Here is a 22,064-nt window from a genome sequence, read left to right as displayed (position 1 = left end):
TCTTTGGGCTGTTTGAGTTTTTTTTTTTAATTCCATGTGTTTGTCTCTTTGGCTGTGTGCAGAGTCTCTTTGGGGTGTTTGCGTCTCTTGGGACTGTGTGTGCTTCCTTAGGCTGTTTGAGTCTTTTTGGTCTGTGTTTGTCTCTTTGGGTTGTGTTTCTCTTTGGACTGTGTGTGTCTCTTTGGGCTGTTTGTGTCTCTTAGGGCTGTGTGAGTCTCTTTGATGTGTGTGTCTCTTGCTGTCTTATCTTTTTTGGTCTGTTTGTGTCTCTTTAGGTTGTTTGAGTCTTTTTGGTCTGTGTTTGTCTCTTCGGGCTGTGTGTGTCTTTTTAGCCTGTGAGTGTCTCTTTGGGCTGTGTGTGTCTCTCTGTTGGATGTGTGCGTCTCTTTGGGCCCGTGTACGTCTCTTTGGGTTGTATGTGTCTCTTTGGGCTGTGGGTGTCTCTTTGTGATTTGTGTGTGTCTCTTTAGGCTGTTTGTGTCTCTTTGGACTGTGTGTCTTTTTTTTGGGGTGTTTGAGTCTTTTTGGTCTGTATGTGTCTCTTTGGGCTATGTGTTTCTCTTTGGGCTGTTTGAGTCTTTTTGGTCTGTGTTTGTCTCTTTGGGCTGTTTGCGTCTCTTTGGGCTGTTTGTGTTTTTTTGGTCTGTGTTTGTCTCTTTGGGCTGTGTGTGTCTCTTTGGGGTGTTTGCGTCTCTTTGGGCTGTTTGTGTCTCTTTAGGCTGTTTGAGCCTTTTTGGTCTGTGTTTTTCTCTTTGGGTTGTGTTTCTCTTTGGCCTGTGTGTGTCTCTTTGGGCTGTTTGTGTCTCTTAGGGCTGTGTGTGTCTCATTGGGATGTGTTTCTCTTTGAGCTGTTTGAGTCTTTTTGGTCTGTGTGTGTCTCTTTAGGTTGTTTGAGTCTTTTTGGTCTGTGTTTGTCTCTTCGGGCTGTGTGTATCTCTTTAGCCTGTGTGCGTCTTTTTGGGCTGTATGTGTCTCTTTGGACTGTGGGTGTCTCTTTGTGATGTGTGTGTCTCTTTAGGCTGTGTGTGTCTCTTTGGACTGTGTGTCTTTTTTGGGGTGTTTGAGTCTTTTTGGTCTGTATGTGTCTCTCTGGGCTATTTTTAAAAATCTAGGGGATGTAATTTTGGCGTTTTTCATTAAAAATACCAAACAAGGCCTTTGAGGTGAAAGTACATATAAAAAGGTACTTTACAAAATCGGGGGGGAGCAGGGGGCGCTCCCTTGACCCCCCTGCAGATTTTGAGAAATAATAAATTTGATAAAAAAAGAACATTTTTGTCCCAATCAAGGCTGGAGTCCCATTTCTCCTATGAAATGTGCCTCTGTAAGTGCAAATTCTGAATTGAATCCACTAATGGCATCCTTTTCACTTTCTCATCCATTCTAAAGAGAAATTGTCAAGATTGTCCTTTCTTGTTTTGCATAAATTCTTGCATTAGCCAAAAGTGTTTACTTCCTTTCCCTTTTTCAGGGCGTCGGCCTTTGTACGCTTTTCATTTTCTTTCAGCATTATTTTCTAATTTTAATCTTGTTGTTTGTGGGATTTTTGTCAACCCTAGGTAGCTGCCAACCCCTCAATAAGTTTTTGGTCTATATCTTCCAAACTATTTAACAAAAAAACTGCTTTTTTTTAAATTTTATTGATTATAAACAACTGTTATATAAACAACAAAATAACTGTTATAATCTTAATGAAACCTATAGTAAAATGAGACAAACAAACAATTTGCTTGGCAGAATAGCTGCAGGTACCAGATGTAGGATACCATACAAGTTTAGAGGCACAGCCTATTATTTTTTTGAATTCCCTGCCTGTACTAAAAGTTAATTCTATTTATTTTTTTTTTACTTTTTTTGCGGTTGGGCTCTTTACTGAAAAATTACTATTGATTCTGTATTTCAGGTGAAACTGGTCTTGGAAAGTCTACTCTAGTCAACAGTTTGTTTCTGACAGATTTGCATCCTGAGCGTGTAATCCCTTCAGCTTCTGGTAAATCTTTAAGCCCATAGGACATAGTTTTCCTTTAGCTTTACTTGTACCAAGCCTTTGACTGTAGAAATGTTCCATAAATAGATTGAATAGTTGAAATTTCCGCAATTATATACTGAACGCACATTCCCCACCTTGCAATTACTTTTTTTTTGTTACATTAGCAGTGCTAATGCTGTAATTCTTTGGCCAGCTTGACATTGGTTTGGTGAACTGCATGTAGAGCTTCTGCTGGGTAGGTCCTGATGTAGGTCTATATGAGATTTTATAAAGCACCTGCCTGATAACATTTCCATGTGTACCTCCTCTTTTGCTGAGGATTGGTTTAAAAAAAAGTTTAATAAAAAAAATAATAAAAATTTACCTGAATCAATTGAAGCATAAAGTGAACAGAAATTTCCACACTGCTACCGTCCTCTAAAATCCCTATTGGCTAGAGTGGTATATTTGTACTTTACTAAAATGATTTGTATTTTGACAAGTGATTTTTAATTTGTCATAAAATCACAACTATCACAACGCAATAATATCGCAAGGCTAATCAAGCTTTGAAACTAAGAGCTATAAAATATCAAAGTGAGGCTACCTCCTCTCTTCAAACCCTCTAAAAAGCGCGAGTCTCATTTGTGCTTTACTGAAGACGATATTTGTTTTAAACATGTGTTTCCTGATAGTAATAACACCAACAGCATCAACAACAAAAAAGTCAATATACTAACCAGGGGTGCAAAAAGAAAAAAAAACAATTTCGTACAATAAGTACACTTTTGACTATCGATTTGGTTTTAGCATTTTAAAAGACGTCTTTTTGTCACTATTTTTGCTATTGATCAACCATTCCCCTTCTCCCCTGCAGTAGGAACTGGTTGTCAGAGGGGCTAACGGACTACTTTGGTTCACTGAACATTTAGATAGATCATTCTTGCGTGATTTCAGTTTTAAAAATGTGCAAAAGGTTAATCCGTATCCTGGACTTATGCTGCTTTGTGCTAAGTCAAGACTTCAGTTGTTTTCGCACCGTGTCACCCAAATTCCGCTGTTTGGACTGAAATTGCTTTTATACCGATCGAGAATTAGCTCGCTTTTGGACCATGTGTGGAATTCGCTAGTTTGTAAATCGACTCTTGTATTGATTTTTAGACTTGGAGCGCATGACTTGATTATTTGTAAAAAGGAGCTCTGATATTTTGTCTTGAAACAAAATTAAGTTTATTTGATTTAATGGTATTATTTCCGTTTTTAAAGGATATCTTCTTTGAATAAAATTTAATGAAGTAGCTTAACAGCGGAAATTATTTTGGCTAAACACATGATATGTGACGAAGTTTTTTAGAAGAAACAACTTAAATTCTTGCCCCCATCTTCAGAAAAACAAGTTTCTATCTTAAGGGGGGGCATGCAATTATTGGAGACATATAAATCAAGACACACTGTTGTTGTCGTTGGGGGGGGGGGTGTTGGAGGAGCTATAGACATTTTTATGCCTCCAATCTTTAGGAGCTACAGTCAAAAGATACCCCCAGGGTACCGAGGGAGTAGTTTTGGGTTGAGTTGCAAGGCGGCGAAGCTGTTGAGCAAACGGATGACGACTCTAGCTTGATAGACGAAACTCGGGATTTGAAAAATGATTGACTGATTTTCGTTGGCTAGATTGCCTGAAGCTTATTACCTCTTTGGCGGCTGGGTAAGTAACAGGAAAGTCGGAACATGAGGTTCGCTAGAAATTTGGTAGACATGTAACTAAACCCAAAGAAACTTTCCCACAAAATGTTATACCACTGACCATTACAGGCACATTTTTAGCAGGCTTCAAAATTGTATAGTTCGGGTATTGGTGGGCTTTGAATTTAGCTAGCACCTAGAAAGAAAAAAGTGGCCTAAAATTTCTTTGGCGATATCTGCCTTTTAGTAGTTAAGCACCCCTCAAATGTCAAGGGGATCACTAGTTCCATGCAGAAGATAGGTGGGACTCGGAAGTGGTTGAAATCTCAGACAATTTAACCTAATGCCCCAAGTCTTTTCCCCTATAATTTTCTAGCGCAGCGATGCCGAGCCTGGGTACGTGCACCCCTAGGGGTTTGCCATAGATTGTCTAGGCGCGATAAAAACAATTTGTAATGACGGCAAAGTATCTTTTACCGAATAAAATTCTATTACAACAACTGAAACGATAAGAACAACTGCTGAACCTGAAGAATAAGTCATGAAACCATTCAAACAAACAGAATTTGGGGCTGATGAATACACAATTTCGGGGCATGTGATGTCATGTGCAAATGATGTGGATGAGAGTGCTATGCGTATAATTGCAAATAGTTTCATTTGTAATATGTCATGTTTTTCCCGTTAGGTAACAGTTTAATGTATTTAAATTGCTGTGCTCCTAAGAATGATCCCAGCAGTTTCACGCCTGACCTGATAAGAAAAGATCCAAGCTTTTATTAAGTGGAAAAAGAAAAGAGTTGCATCCTAATGTAAAAGCCTTTCAATTAGCAAGCTTTTTCCAGAATCGGTAGGAAAAGAAAAATTGAGAATGAACTGACATTACTAAACCAAAAAAGAAGAAGCAGAAAAAAGCGTCATGAAGATTGCATGGAATATGGATTTTCATTTGTAGGAGACGAGAGCTGCCCTAAACCACAATGTAAAATATATGGAGATATACTATCCAGCGGCTGTATGAAACCCTTCTTGCTCTTGAGGTATTTACAGAGTAGACATGTTAATCCCACTGCTGAGGACATTATTTTTTATACGCTGGAGGGAGGGGGGAATAAGATTAAATCCAATTTGACGAAATACGTAAATTAAGCAAATAAAAATCTCGAAAACGCCTTTAAAGATAGTTACCTCGTCAGCCATGCATTGCTAAGTGCAGCAAAAATCACACAGTTGCCGAAATTTTGATTCTTCCCTGTATAAAAGATGTTGTTTGTTGTATGTTCGGAAAAAAAACAAGGAAATAATATAAACAATATTCCTCTTTCGAAAAACACAACGTCTCGAAAAACTAATGATATGTTTGATGATCTTGAGCAGACAAATATTACCAGAATTAACGGTAGTTAATTTTTTTGCTATTCATGTTGACGAAAATATAGATGTTATCAATTTTGCAGTTTTGATAGTCATTGCAAGATGCTTTATCGACGATGAACAGGATGAAACTTATTAGTTTCTAATGAATCTATAAATATGGTTGATTTCATAAAAACAAGACCAACAAACTTAAAATGTTTTAAAGATCTGTGCCAAAAAATTAAAATTTCTCTTTCTACGTTGGCTCCTGGGAGCCAACGTAGAAAGTAGAAGATATAGTTGAAGAAACTACGATTTTCCTCTGAAATAAATCAGCGAGTTGTTAAATATTTGAAAAGTCCCAAATTAGAACTACAGAAGTATTTTCCAAAACCTGACAACGTGAATAAATAGATTTTAAATCCATTTGAAAATGATTACTTCAAAGTTGTCAATAGAAGAAAAGAATGTATTAATCGAACTGTCAACTGTCTTTTCAAATTTGTCTTCAGAAATGATTTTCTAGTCATATTAATACAAATCATTTCAATAGACAGGCTGCACTATTCGCCAAAGAAAGAATTCCTGCCCAATCCCATTTTTAGATGGTCATTCGGGACTTATTTTTCGTCAGTAGAATAGAGTAGAGTAGAATATTTTTATTTATAACACGTACATAAATAAATGTCACAAAAACAGCGCACATGCCTGGTGGCATACTTTAGCGCTGAAAATATTGCCAACGAAAATACACAGCCATTTTCTAACTAAATTTTACAAGAACGAAAAAGAAAACCTTAATGAACAAAATGCTTAGCATGTCATAAGATATTTCTTCACCAGTCTTAGAAAATGTCGCTTGTTGCTGCATTCTCGAACTGATGCAGGAATTGAGTTCCAGATTTTTGGGCCAATGCGACGGATGCTGAATCCCGCTCTCGATGTCGGGCGAATTTCGCACGAAAAGTCTGAAAGATGCGTAGTAGGATAATTAAGAAATTGAGAATTAGTTGAGAAAATGCCGGAGAAATTTACAGGTAAATTACTATATTGATAATCGTGACAAATACTAGAGATAGAAATTAAATGAAGTTGGTCCAAAGAGAAAATTCCTGAAGTCCCAAATAGGTGTCTAACTGAAGATCTGCAATCAACATTAAAAAGAATCCTCATTGCTTTATTCTGAAGTATTTGGAGAGATTTGAAAACAGACAAAAAGGTAGATGCCCAAACCAAAATGCAATAGAGATAATATGGGTGGACGAAATAAAAATAAATAGATTTTATAACAGCTTTAGGAAAAAAGTGACAAAGACGAGTTAGCATGCCAATATTTCGGGAAATTTTTAACGACAGTGTTTTTACATATTTATGAAACGACAAATTTTCATCTAAAATAATCCCAAGATATTTAAACTGATCTACCCGTTTTAACTCAAGACCATTCAAAAAAAGAGAGAACCTGTCTGACACTGCTCATCCAGTTCTCAAAAATAACATATTGGCATTTTTTTTCATTAAGAGCTTGTAAATTCCTTGAATACTAATGTGAAAGCCAGTAATATACTTTCGAGGTTTCCGAAAAGAGCTGATAGGTCCTGGTTAGGAACGAAAATTACTACTACATCAACAAACATTATAATTTTACAAAGAGGTAAAACTTCTGGCAAATCATTTATAAAAAGAATAAATAGAATAGGCCCAAGGACAGAGCCCTGAGGCACTCCGTAATTAATTGGAAAAGTTTCGGAACGGAGATCGCGAGATTTATCAACACAATCTAGTCGTCTCCCAGAAAGCTAAGATTAAAAAAATTTAATAACTTGTGTTGAAAACCCATAAGACTTTAGTTTAAAAAGAAGCAACGAATGATTTACAGTGTCAAACGCCTTTGCAACATCAAGAAAAATTGCCAACGCGTGTTGACCATCATCTAGTGAATCATTAATATTTAGTAAAAGCTCATGAATTGCCAGTTTTTCTTTGTGTTTTTGGGTCGTACCAATTTACTGTTAAAGGAATTCGAGTTATTGGAAATTAAGCCTTGGGAGCCGGGGTGTATCGTACCCTTTAGATACCAATGAAAATAAAAAACTACAACTGTGATGAAACACCACTCTGGATAGATTTTTGGAATTCTATAAGCTAACAAAGTAGGAGCCAAAATTTTAAGGGATGGTACACAGGAATGGGGGCAAGCCAGCCCACCGACGTTGAATAGGCAATGGTAATCTATTGAATAAACAGTCCTGGTCACACATGAAATTATTCGTATTGTCCTAGTGATGACAAAAGAACCAGCGAAAGATGCTAAAATTTCAGATTAAAAAAAAAAAATCTTGAAATGGATTTTTTTAAGAGCTAGAGTTTTAGGCTTCTTTATGTTTTGCTGTCTGGAACGAAAGAAGTTGAATTAGGATTGAGCCAGCATCCTGGTTTATTAAGGTACTCAGTCCACTTTTGAGAGAAAAACAGTTGAAAAGTGAGAAAGATTCAGCTGGTTTGAATGAAATATTAATCAGCTGTTCGCATTTAGAGATGCGTTTTTCCCATAAGAGGTAGGGTTAAGTTGGAACGATTGGGATTTGCTTTTTAAGCAAATCCCAATTGCTTTTGTAAGCAGCACATATGGCTGATTTCGTATACTTTTTTACCAAGATGTAGATGATTAAATCTAGGGGCAAATCTCTCACCTTATCTCTAACATAGAACCTCAAGATCCCCCTTAAACTGGACAATGCCACTATCAGAGGTGTAAATCCTCTAATACGTAGTATCCGACCGTCATGCACACATACACTGCCTATTCCCTAGACGTACGGGGAAAAGTATCCATGTATATAAACATAATCTTACTTCTTTATTTGGCCAATGCTTAAAATAAAAAAAAGAACCAGACACGTATAGCACTCTTCGCTGAAGGGAACAGGAAAAAGAACATAACACATTAGATCCCTTTTAGAAACTTGGTTTGCACGATAGGTGTCATCAACCGAATCGCGCTATGGTCACTAAGATAAGAACTGTAGTTAAAACTCTGAATTCAGAACACGACAGAACATGATTTATGTATGTCAGGTTCCATATAGCTTTGAATTTGTTAATTTAATTGCCCTGATGCTTAAAAGACAATCAGAAAAATAAATTTCATTAGCTTGGCACATGGTCAGATTTCTAGCTAATAAAAGTTGTTCTGTTGTTTAAATTTCTTGCGCTATTTTTCTCAGAATTTCAGCTTTATATAACGGTAAAGGATCTTTTATATTTTAATTTTATTTAATTACCCCTAAATTTATATTTTAGTTAACTAGTGCTTTTATTATTCATCAATTTTTGTATTATTATTATTCATAGAGAGGATAAAACAGACAGTGCGTATAGAGCCATCGACTGTTGAAATTGAAGAAAGAGGTGTTAAGCTCAGACTGACAGTTGTTGACACTCCTGGTTTTGGTGATGCAATAGACAACACTGACTGTTTCAAATCTATTATTCAATACATTGATGAACAGTTTGAGCGATTTCTCAGAGACGAAAGTGGTCTTAATCGTAGAAATATCCTGGATAGTCGGGTGCACTGTTGTTTCTATTTTGTGTCTCCATTCGGACATGGGTGAGTTGAATTATTCGTAGTTGCTTATAAATACCTTAATTGCCACCCCATGATTAATGACGTATTTACAAAACTAGCCCTTCAAGATTCTTATCAGAATGAAGAGCATTAGCTGGAACGCAAAACAAGATGTATGTAAAGAGTGGATCATTCAGAAAAGCGATTCTAGTACAGTACTACTGTTGTCAAGGGAAAAACCGTGTCATAACTTTGTTTTTTTGGGTTCAGGTTCAGGTTCAGGTTCATTTATTATTCAATCTTACATAATGACATTAAATATATACAGATATCTGGCAGTGAGACAAGCTCGTTTTGCACTAATAAAAAAAGAAAAACAATAAAGAAATATACGGATTTTCATTCAAAATGGTAGACTTCACAAACAAATATAAATAAATCAATAAATGTAAAGTTAATTACTCACCACATCACGGCAGACACCCACCCGACGCATACATAAACAACTCTCAACCAGCAATGGGACAAGAAGAAGGATATCAAGATCCGAGAGAGATCGAAAAATAAGAAGAGAGAAAAAAAAAAAAAAAAAAAAAAAAAAAAAAAAAAAAAAAAATAAAAATATTGAAAATATTATATGACTAATAAATGTCCAAAAGGAATGATTTTATTTTATTTTTAAAATTCCGATCGACACATCAAAATCAAAAATAGATTCATATTGGTTCCACCCGGCGACCACACTGTTTCGTAGAGAAAACCGGGACCTCTCTGAAATTATCAACGGCTGGCGTAGTTTGCGTAGCGTGCCTGCGAGCTGGATGAGAAGATGGTGGAGCAACTGGGAACAAATCAAAAGAAAAGAAATAACTGGGCAGTGACAGGAGATTATGATTAACCTTGAATAATATCGAGTTAAAAGTAACTGAAAGTTCAACAGGAAGAATATTCAATAAACAATATAAACTCTTTGTAGAAGACTTACTGGGGAAAGACGCTGGGGAAGGAAGATAACCTTTTAAAATACGAAGCGCCTTATTTTGTTGCCTCTGAAGCGGAATTAAATGGGATCTGAAAGTATTCAAGTAAATAAGTGGGCAGTAATTTAGATAAGAATGAACAAGAGCGAAATAAATAGCACGCATAGCTTCGAACGGCAAAATGAATTTCATACGTTGCATAATACCCACGCTCCTTCCAAGCTTCAATCTTATACCATTTATATGCGGCTTCCAAATCAAAGTTGAGTCAACCAGCACACCAAGGTAACGAATAATTTCAACACGTGATATATCCATACCTGGAACAGATGACTTAATCAACTTCAGGCATGGAAGTGCCCGTGACGTACGCGAAAATACCAAACTAAACTTTGTTTTTGAAGTGTTCAGAGCTAGCCTATTTGCCGTAAACCATGCTACTAGTCTATCGAATACTAGACTTAAGTTGCGTTTGACACGATCTTCATCGATTCCAGAGGCACTACAGGCTGTGTCATCTGCGAAGAGAACGGTCAGCCCTAGGTCCTCAACTGAATTACTAATATCGTTAACATAAATTAGAAACAACAGAGGGCCGAGAATTGAACCTTGGGGCACTCCAACATTATTTGACTGGTTCGAAGACGTTGATATAACTTCGCCCCCATCAATACACTGGACTCTATCACTTAAATATGACAATATTATCGATTTAGCCGGACCACATATAGCACAATTAGACAATTTTTCATTTAAAATCATGTGACAAATAGTGTCAAACGCTTTCCGTATATCCACGAATATAGAAGCTGGAATTTCACCCTTATCCAAGGTATCATGAATAAACTGGGTTACTGCCAAAATAGCATGCTCTGTAGAATGTCCTTTTCAAAACCCGAATTGGGACTTACTGAAAAAACCATTCTTGTCAAGAAAATTCTAACAATCCTCACGTACAAACAACGTTCAATAATTTTTCCGAAAGCAGATAGAATAGATATGGGCCTATAGTTGGACGGATCTTTTATATCTCCCCCTTGTGTAGTGCAATGACACGGCGGACTTCATACATGAAGGGAAGATACCATTCTTGAAACAAAGATTAATTATGTGCACAAGAAAATTTACTATACTAGGCATAATCGGTTTAAGCAAGTTCGTAGAAGATCCGTCGATTCCTTCTGAGTGTCCATTTTTGAGTTGATGAAGTACAAGCATCAACTCAGCAGACGAGACTGGAGTGAGGAATATGGATCGGTCAGTAGAAGAGGGTAGAAAACTTTTGAAATCAGCAGAATTTGGCGTTGATTTTTGGGATGCCTCTTCCGACGTCTTTTCACCTATTTTAGCGAAGTGCGTGTTGAGCATGTTGGCGACGTTAAGTTTTCCTTTAACAGCTGTATCACCACCTGGGGGCATTATTTCGTCCGGAAAAGAATTCAACTTTTTTTTTGCCGATACAATCGTTTATTAATGTCCATACCTTCTTAGGAGATCCATGCGCGCTATTGAATGCCTTCAAATAGTAGAGCTGTTTAGCAGACCTGAGAGCTTTGGTTAAGCAATTTCTGTAAGCTTTAAAAAGGCTTGATTTGTTTCATCGGGATTCGATAGATATATTTTATACAGCCTGTTCTTTTGATTGGATCGACCTTAGTAGTCCTCGTGTAACCCAAGGCTTTTTAGATCTGTTGTAAGGTCTCAGACGGGTCGAAGACATCGGACGAGCCACATTAAGCGCTGTGGTAAATTCATTGACACAATACTGTGAAGATTTATTTAAATCCTCCCAGTCTAAGCATGGAGGGGGTCAAATTCTAAGCAGCAGTTCATTCAACCGCTGAACAGATGTAGAATCAAGCCTTCTAGTTGTTTTGATCGGAGTCACCGTTTGTCGCCCAGTTTTTATCTCCATCAAAAGCATAAAGTGGTCTGACGTGTCATCGATAATAGCATGACACGAATCAAATTCCATATTCAGAAAAATATTGTCGATTACCGTTGCTGTCGAGCTTACAACTCGAGTTGGAATACGACAAGCTGGGAGAAGCCCCAGCAGGCGAAAGACAAAGTGTCAGAAAATCAACAGCCGAAGGCGAATAATGTGTAGATGAAAGATCATGACCAGCATTACTTATATCAATGTTAAAATCCCCAATGTACATAATCTTCCGACTTCGCTCGATTGCGATCGAAGAAAACGCTTCCAGCTTACTTATTAAATGTTGCACAGAAGAGCTAGGTGGTCTTTAAAACAAACAACACAACACTTTTTCATTATCAAAATCAAGCTCAACAACCAAAAATTCAAACAACATTTCTTCATACATAGAATCAAAATCCGAAACAATCCTGTCAGTAATATCATTATGAATAAAAAAACCAAGCGCCTCCTCTCGATCTGTCATTCCTAGTCTTAGAAATAAAATTGTAACCATTAATATTCGCTAGGTGACTAGTTGACTCATTTAAGAAAGTCTCACATACAGCTAAAACATCAACTCGACAGCATGGAAGGAACGAAGATAAATGGTCCAAACTACTCATCAGCCCGCAACAGTTTAAACTCGCCACCCTCAAACTACCAGGAGAAACATGTCTGTTAATCTCATTAGGGAGTAAATAATTGTTAATAGGGAGGGATCTAATAGAAATATCATATTCATCATCCGAAAAACCACAATCTGCAGAAATTTTTATTAAATCTAATGGGTCTCTCTCAACCTACTCGATGTCCCATCACCAGTAGAATTAATCATAATCATTTTGACTTACCAAACCGTCTGGTGGGAGTCTGTAGTGATGCGGTAATAAATCATCAACCAAACCTTGATGTGGAAGAGTAGGGCACTTCTTTTTAAATATCTTATCTTCAACTTAAAAAAACACCCTAAGAAAAAACAGACCCTTATTTCTCGGCCTATGGAAAATATAAAAAAATAATAGCGACGATGAAGCATAATCTGGCATGGCAGACTTAACAAGTCGAAGTCGCATTGAGCACTGAACACAATAAGAAAGAAAAAACAACGAAAAGAAAAAACCAACACTGACTAGTGGTCATTTTCCCAATCATGACACACACCAACAAAATGAACTTGTTTCATCTCTCGATCGCGGACGTATTTCATTAAACAAATAAAACAAATAATGGTCCGCGTATATACACTTACAAACAAACTAATTAATCTTTCCCAGTCAGAAGAATCACTTTTTTTCACTTCTAACCATAATTTAATACCCTTATGACGCACTCTGGATGAAACGATATGTTTTGACTCTTTCATTTCTTGTGATTTCGAGAGTAGGGAGTTTTAAATCGTGTTGAGAGCAGGGGGCAGGTCTGTAGAGAATATAATCCCACTACCTTTTAGCTGTTTAACATTGTTCATGATCAACTCGACATCACTCTCCGAGCTTAGTGAAATAAATACTGGGGACTCCTTGCGTCGGCTATTTTGCTTGCTGCGCCTATTTGTGATGTTTGCAGCCCGTGAAGAAATCCGATAGCACTTAGTCATAGATATGTCACTAGTTACACCCAGCTTTTCGCTAACTATTTTAATGACGCTATCTTCAACTTTCTTGTTAGGCTCTTCTGCCGGTAAACCATGCACAATAAGGTTCAGACGGCGATCTTTCACGTCGATAAGTAATAGCTGTTTTTCCAGGGCCTGGTACTTGTCGACATACTCGTCGATAGTTTTCTCAAAGTTATTAAGCCTCACATCACATCTCGGTCGGCAGCCTCCGTTCTCAGCGACGTGATCTCAGAAGTAATTCCGTCAAGCTTATTATTTAATTCTGTCTGCGTAGCAATAATAGAATCTAGTTTTCTGCTCAAAACTTTTCTGAACTCGTCGAACGATTTTTGCGTAGCATTAGCCATGATAAATCTCGATTATAAATCCGCTTCGGGAGGGTTTGGGATTAGCAGTTCATTCGAAATAGCATCAAAAGGGACTTACTGGCAAGGGGGTGTGTGAATACCCCCGCTAACCAAATATAGCACGATTAAATCAGCTCTTGACTCCTACAGGCAATGCATCAAACAGGTTTGGTCAATTAACTATAAATAATTCAAGTTCAAAAATGTTGATTATGATAAGTCCATAGGGAATCACAATTGAGTCTTACTGTATAATGAGATTATATCCAGACTTGATTCTGTTGACTATGATAAGTCCGTAGGGACTCACAATTGGGTCTTATTGTATAATGAGATTATATCCAGACTATATCCAACAGAGGTGTTTACAGTATGAACTCCCAAACAAGACTGGTAGTAGGTCATAGTACGTTTCATTGTCCCGCGTTTAATAGAGATTATTGCAGCTAATTGTAATGGCTTATTAAATAATTACAATTGGTGTGCTCTATTAAGCGCGTTTCTAGTAGATAGTTTTACCAGGAATTTTTTTTCAAACAGTTCGTTCTTGAGACAGTAGTAACCACAACTCCAAAAAATAGAATTTTGATTACAATATACATATCAAAAGAATTGTATTTTTGTTCTGATTCAAAATATATAAAATTCATTAAGTTTAATGTTACCTATCAAAAGCAACGAGCCTGAGAAAATTTACCTGACTTTCGAAAAGGGAGAAAGCCCTCAAAGATTCAAGCAATCTTTGTGGAAATCACACCATCAGACTCAGTATATCAGAGACCCCTGTTGTAGAGGTTTCAAGCTCCTATCGAAAAAATCGTCCAATTTCGTGTTTTTTTGCCATAAGAATGATAATGGATACTTGATTATTTGTATGTTGTTTTTTTTTTGAAATTTTATGTTTATTTTCTTAGCGGTATTAAAATACTTCTCAATTTTAAAATGCATAGTGGATTAACATAAAATATTTTCAAAGAATGTAAAATTGGGAAACACTCTTCTGGAGAAGTGATATGAGAAAACACATTAGTTCAGTGCATTTTCTCAAGATTGTGAAAAAATGGCTCCAGCGCTGACTATTATGAGTTCTCGAAGTTTTCTTTTCTATTTTTAATATTATTCAAATTTTGTAGGACAAAAGATTCAACCCAAATAGTCGGATTTTATAAGAAGTTTTTTTTTCGGCTAAGCCTTCTTAAAATTGATAAAAATCTATTTCAACTATTTGATGGAATATATGTCCCCAGAGGCAATATAGTCGGCAGTCTATGGAGATTTGGGTTTACTGAGTGCGTATGTTCGCTTTTGCCACTTTAGGCTGTAAAAGAAAATTAAGAAAAAGAGAAAGAGTAGTTATATTTTAGTGTGCTATTGGTATTTGTAAGGCCTTCGAATCAGAATTGCTTTTGCTGACATTCTCTGTAGACATTTCTCTGTAGTCTTCTTTGGGAATTGCCCAAGATTTGAATAAGAGATAATAAATTGCACAAGTGCAAAAGCAAAAATAAGCACTGATAAAGCTGCAAAAAATCTACCCAAATTGAGAAACCTGAACTTGCATTAGAACAGAAAATGCGAAGGAGAAATCGTCTGGAATGTGCTGAGTTAAAGTCTAATAAGACACGCATCTGAACGCCACCTTACAAAAATTTAAAGTATCTAAATGTGCATCTATTAATGAAGCTAATGTATATTGAATATTTTCGAAATCAATTACGTTTTTTCATTCTGTAGTATCTTAACTGGCCTGATTGATTAGGTCAACTCAAATACGAGTTAGGAATGGCTTCTGTTTTTATAGGTGTGTCTCTTCTTTGTAGGCTAAAGCCTTTGGATATTCAGTTTATGAAGATGCTTCATAATAAAGTAAATATAGTTCCGGTGATTGCTAAAGCTGATATATTAATGAAGAAAGAATTGTCTCGGTTGAAGAAAAGGATTCTAGATGAAATTGAAGAAAATGGCATTAAAATCTATCAATTGCCTGACTGTGATAGTGATGAAGATGAAGATTATAAAGAGCAAGTAAGTTTGGTATTGGATCATTGAAACGAAATCTGAAATATCTTTTGGAGGTGGTGGGGTGGGGGGTCAATTTTTGTAGGTTGGGGGGATTGGTTAGATAAACAAGTCTTCTTGGGTGGGGCGGGGCATAGAGCCTAGTGGATATTAGATCTTTTTTTTTAATTGTATTTCATTTATTTTGATTGTCCGCATAACCAATAATGTAAGTTCGTATAGTACATAATATCTTCTTTGTTCCTGTACGATAATATGAATCGAATTAAATAGAGAAGCAAAATAAATATTTCGACCTTTTAAAGTTCATTTTTATTTAATCCCTTTTTACAATTAGTTATGAATGGTTAGTCTTAGGTTCAGCAGGACTTACTTGTGGTCTGAAGAAGAGGGATTTGACTATAGTATTCTAGTTATTTCAATTTGATTTTTAAAATATATTCCAATTAGTTTTCCAATTATAGTAAAGTGATAGGTAGTTTTCATTTTTAGGTAATTCCTTTATACAACTAGTTATGAATGGGTAGTCTTAGGTTCCCCATGACTTACTTGTGGGCTGGAGCAGAGGGATTTGAGTCTATAGTATTCCAGTTATTCCAATTATATTTATAAAATATATTCCAATTAGTTTTCCAATTATAGTAAGGTGATCGTTAGTTTTTTTTATTTTTAGGTAATTCCTGTATACAATTAGTTATGACTGGGTCGACTTAGGTTCCCCATGACTTACTTGTGGGTTGGAGAAGAGGGATTTGACTCTATAGTATTCCAGTTATTCCAATTATATTTATAAAATATATTCCAATTAGTTTTCCAATTATAGTAAAGTGATAGGTAGTTTTCATTTTTAGGTAATTCCTTTATAGAATTAGTTATGAATGGTTAGTCTTAGGCTCCCCATAACTTACTTGTGGGCTGGAGAAGAGGGATTTGAGTCTATAGTATTCCAGTTATTCCAATTATATTTATAAAATATATTACAATTAGTTTTCCTATTATAGTAAGGTGATCGTTAGTTTTTTTTTATTTTTAGGTAATTCCTGTATACAATTAGTTATGACTGGGTCGACTTAGGTTCCCCATGACTTACTTGTGGGTTGGAGAAGAGGGATTTGACTCTATAGTATTCCAGTTATTCCAATTATATTCATAAAATATATTCCAATTAGTTTTCCAATTATAGTAAAGTGATAGGTAGGCTGTAAGAAAATGTGTTGACTTTTATGGATAAAAACGACATTTTTCGACTTTCTACTATATTATCTGGAAGTCAGCTGAACTTGTAAAAAATAAAAAAAAAGCGAATCTGCAGATCATTTTATAAACAGTCTAGTGTTTTTCTTTAGATGTCTTGTTTATTTGTGTGTGTGTGTTTTCTTTTTTTCTGGTCCACTCTATATATTTTTTAGTATGTAGTAAATAAATATATCAGCCTGTGTAATGGTCTAAGATATGAGTAACAATTGTTTGTTAATACCAATAGTAATCGAAGTTTCTTTTTTGTATAAAAATATATTTATTTATTTCTATCAAAATCTAGGAGCGTATGAAATAAGCGAATAAATCTACAGAAATACTCCAGCAAATCAAACAAAACAACGATTTTCAGGACAAACCCAACAACAAGATGAGACTAAAATTAATAACTGAAAAGACTGCATGAAACAAAATAACGAAAAATAGAAAAATGTAAAACGTTTAGCACATGGAAAAGGTTATGAATAGATATATTCAGATCTACAGTAAAGTTACCAGTTTTAATCTTAACTATTTCCAAGAGTTCAATTTCAAATCTCGAGACTAGTTAAGTGTTACTAGAACAAATTCTAAAGCCATAAAATAATTCTCAATATTTCAAATGACGAGTGCAAACCACAAACAGGGGAAACCAACCACTAATAAGGCTGAAAGGGCAGAAGCATGTGAATTTTACTAAAGCTTACTAAACCAACGGAGTATAAAGTAGAGAACAAAATACATTTTAAAGCTTTTAAAGAGAACAAAAGCTTTTTGGGTATGGTCGCAATCCATTCCTTTTTTAAGCACACTGGACTAAGACCACCGTCCAAATCAAAGAGATTCTTTATATATAATTAAAAAAACTGCCAATTATATAATTTATACTTCTTGAATTGAAAACACGTCTACAAAAAAAGGCTTTCTCACACCATGGCTTTCTCGGTTTATTCTTTCATAGGTTTATTTTTCACGTCGGCATGTGCTGTCATAAATGTCTGACACTATTTTTATAAATTTTTCAAATGCTTCAGACAGATGATCTTCATCCATCACTGCCCCGCCCCCCTCCAAGAAAAAGATGAACAATTACACTATAAGCAGTTACGACAACATTAATAAATTGTATCCTAAGACAAGAAAAAGAAAAAAAATGAAGAAATTAGAAATAAAACAAAAAAATAAGAATTCTGAGCTGTGAATGAACTGTAATTTTATTTTTTATATATATTTGTCAATGAGTTTTGAAACTGAAATTTCTGGATAGTTTGTTGCATATTTACTAATCGATCTTTATTTGCGTGTTCATAGTGGTATGTGCAGCAAATATTTGGTGAAACGAAAGAAGGTGAAGCGGTTTTTTGCTTTATCAGTTTTGATGAAAATCTTTGAAAAAGGCACATAATGAAAAATATGATGCAGCGCGACAGCGTTGTAAAGATTAGCGCGGTAAAAACGGCCGAAGCCCAAGTTTTTCGGAAACAGTAAACCTTCATTATCGGTTATTGGAAACTAACGCCGCGTTCCATTCGTTTATTTTAATTAATTTTTGGCGTTCAATATGCAATTGCAATGATTGAATTGCGTTCAATTTTGTCGTTTCAACTATAATTTTTGGTACAAAAGCAACACCAGAGGGAAAGTTAGATCACTAGATTTTAAGCATTTCTTCTAATTTTCAAATTATTAGTGTAAAATTTTTTTTGCTGTCCAAACAGGATTCAATAGATTAATTGTGTATAATACTTTTGCTTATTCAATTAATTTAAATAAGTTATATTGAACACCGTGTAGCTTTAAAACTGAACTTATATTGCTCATTGACTCTAACTCCGAGTCCTCGACTCAAGGATGCTACAAGTGCAACTATTGTCTTAGTCATTTTCTCTTTTCTTGCTTAGTTTAATCAACTTGCTAGTAAACTTGTTGACGTTTTCTTCTTTTAGGTAAAACAGCTGAAGCAAACCATTCCATTTGCGGTTTGTGGAGCAAATACTTTAATAGAAATTCGTGGAAGAAAAGTTCGAGGTCGTCAATATCCATGGGGAGTTGTAGAAGTGGAAAATCCAGAACACTGTGACTTTGTTAAACTTCGAACGATGCTCATGTAAGTTGAAAAGTGATTGTTGAAGTTGGACAGATCGAAAAGCTTGCTCAAACTGGATTTAAAATTCTGGTATGCCTCACTTGCACAAATACGGCTGTCGCGTGGCATGGTGGCCATTTAACACTCAAAATCTGGCCCACAAACTTTATTGTGAAGTAATACAACACAAGTATAACAAGAACAGAATAGAGAAAATATCCATATTTAGGTGATTTTTCGAATAGGAGTAAACTAAGATACAAAATGTAAGGAAATGTGTAAACTCTGAGCTGCACAATTTATTAATATTCTTGGTTTCATCACGTTTCCTACCCTTTTAATCGATAAAATCCTACATATTTTTTTGGTAATTTTTCAGACGAGATTAAACTAAGATACAAACGTAAGGACATGTGTAGAACTCAGGTTATGGCGTTTATTAATTTTAATGATTCTTCACGATTAAAACACATTTTCTACCTTTTTTTCGCTAAAATGCTGGGTTATTTTTCAGACAGTAGTTAACCAAGATACAACTGTAAGAACTTATATAGGGCTCTAGCTGCAATGTTTATTAATTTTCTTGATTCGTCACGATTAAAATACATTTTCTACAGTTTTATTCTCTAAAATCCTATGTAATTTTCCGGTAATTTTTCAGACGGGAGTAAACCAAGGTACAAATATGCATTTATTAATTTGCTTGATTTGTCAAAATTAAAACACATTTCTTACCATTTAATTCTGTGAAATCATGGATAATTTTTCAGACAGGAATAATCCAAGATACAAGCGTAAGGACCTGTGCGGAAAAGAGTAAACCAAGATACAAATATGCCAGACTTGTGTAAGTTGTATAGAGCTCAGGATGTAGCATTTATTATTTTACTTGATATATCAAGATTAAAACACATTTCTTGCCATTTAATTCTGTAAAATCATGGGCAATTTTTGAGACAGGGGTAATCCAAGATGCAAGCGTAAGGACATGTATATAGCTCAGGCTGGAGTGTTTATAAGTTTTCTTGATCGTCAAGACTAAAACACATTTTCTGCCCTTTTATTCGATAAAATACTAGGTAATTTTGCGGTTTTTTTGCGGACAGGGGTAAACCAAGATACAGACGTGAGGGCTTGTGTTTGTTGTTTATAGTTTAGGTTGTTGCGTTTATTAATTTACTTGATTCGTCACGATTAAAACACATTTTCTATATCAGTAAAATGTTTCAACTTGATATACACCAAAACCCTGCATAGTTTTCTAAATTAGATTCTTTCAAATGTTGGATCTACGGCGTATCAAAGGATTTGTTTGGCATTTTTTTTGGCTAGACTAATATTATAGCTCTTTTTTCTAAACTGTGAATTCATATGTTTCATCTTCTTCTGAGAGTTAAAATGTATTCAATTTTATCAAAACGTGTTACCCTGTCTTCTTATTTTGCTTCCACAAATAGCTGGTGACCGCATGCCTTTAAATCGAAGTTAATTTTGCCGCGTCTTTGTAGCATAAGATTATGAAATTAAATAGAAAGCCAAATGGCCAAGGTGTTGTGGGATATGGTGGCCAGGCCTCATGTAAGCCATTAGTGGACTAGTTTTTAGAAGTTTAAAAAAAAAAAAGCTCAAAAAGATGTCCTGTTGATTTTGCTTTTAATCCACTAATGAACGGAAAATATTTTTCAGAATTGTAAACTCACAAGAACCTGAAACGTAAACGCAACTTCAAATAATAACATGTAAGTGTGTATAAAATGTAAAATAGGTAATTAAACATGGCCTCTGGACTAGTGACTTCAGTGAACAAAATTTTTCAATTTGTAAACAACACAAATCAATACTCTAAAATTCGGAAATAATATTACTTTGAAATGGGATATGACAGAGATTCTTCTGTGTTTAACAGCCTTTGCCACACACCACCCTTCCCATACACTCTTATGGTACTTTTTTCTTTGAGTAAAGACAATTTTGTAACTGCATTTTATTGGATCGAATTTTTTTTTAGTATTTGGTGATAGGTGTTTTTATATTTTTAGGTAGATAGATTTATTTAATAGTTCAGCAGTAAAATTAAACGCTAAAAGCACTTACATCGTCATGTAATCCACCCCCCACCCTCCCCGCACATCTGTATGGCTGGGAATTAAAAAAAAAAAAACTTAAAAAGAATGTGAGGAGGAACCGCCCTCCCTTGATTACCAGCTGAAAGCCAAGCCGGATCAAAGTGCCTTGCACAGTAAGAACTGCAAGGATGCATTTCCAGCCTGACCTAGAGACATCAACCGCACGGGGCCATAAAACAAAATTATCTTGAAATCGAAAGTGCTTTTGCAACTTTTCTGAAGGTCTCAAACGAATGACGCTTTTTAGCTGACTCGGGCAGATTATTCCAGGGAGTATGAGAACTGAGAAGCCGTCAGGGTAGTTGAAGTGAAAAGGTTTAGAATTAGCTTTTATTTTTTTTAAACAACAATTTTATTTTGCTGCCGAAATGCAAAACAGATGAAAAATATGATTTAATAAAATAAGCTTGCATTTCTAATATATTAGAAAGGTATGACAATCGAGATTAAGATTAAGTCATTCGAGTTTTTTCCATATTTACACCCGTCGTTCAATTTGGGCACAGATAATATTGAGATCTATGTTGGAATACCTACAGCCAAATTCCGAATCTGAAAACTTAAGTGGTAAAATAAAGGGTTTTATTAAAATAAAGCAATTATAACCTATTATAATTGCTGGTGTGGGTTTTTTATCTATCAGTGATGCTAAGCATTCCCAAAACGGGTGAATGTACAAAATGTTGATCTCTTTTCCTTATCCAGACGCCTAATGTGATTAATTTATTTTGCATCCTAATAACCCGAATTATGCAATGCTCCTTGGAAGTTTTGAGACACTAAGGTATATATTTGCTCTTATGGCTAATCGATGTTGGTAAGAAACAGGAGGGGAATCTTGATTTAAATCAACAAAAACATATTTCCGTCACATTTTTCGGTTAATTGTTCCCGTCTGGTGTGTGATAGATTAATTGTAGGAAACCAACTATTTTGATTCGATTGAGATTATTCTTTATCTCCTAAAATCGATTACAATTTAATTAATTGCCGCCGTATAATTATTCGATTAATTGAGCCTATCCTGGAGTCGTATACTAAGTTTGAAATTGCAAACGCTCAAAAGATTGAACGGATTGTCTGTTGATGAAGAGAGTTACAAAGCTATTCAGAAAACGATACATATTGGATTAGTATTTTGTTAGATTA

The 22,064-nt window shown here is 35.3% G+C and overlaps 1 protein-coding gene across 1 annotated transcript in view; it reads left to right on the top strand.

Annotated features, from left to right (window-relative positions):
• Septin1 (Septin 1) overlaps positions 1 to 22,064 on the top strand; it is a 128,466-nt gene that overhangs the window by 96,254 nt on the left and 10,148 nt on the right. The window contains exons 3-6 of the mRNA XM_089086558.1: positions 1,904 to 1,990; positions 8,363 to 8,621; positions 15,269 to 15,473; positions 18,650 to 18,810. Coding sequence (XP_088942684.1) covers positions 1,904 to 1,990; positions 8,363 to 8,621; positions 15,269 to 15,473; positions 18,650 to 18,810 — 712 coding nt within the window. The remainder of the gene's footprint in view (positions 1 to 1,903; positions 1,991 to 8,362; positions 8,622 to 15,268; positions 15,474 to 18,649; positions 18,811 to 22,064) is intronic.

The sequence above is a fragment of the Artemia sp. Qi Xiang Cuo genome, chromosome 3 (assembly GCF_049724085.1).
Source record: "Artemia sp. Qi Xiang Cuo chromosome 3, ASM4972408v1, whole genome shotgun sequence".
Lineage (NCBI taxonomy): Eukaryota > Metazoa > Arthropoda > Branchiopoda > Anostraca > Artemiidae > Artemia > Artemia sp. Qi Xiang Cuo.
Note: the sequence above shows the minus strand (reverse complement) of the source record. Positions and strands in the feature narration are given on the sequence as shown.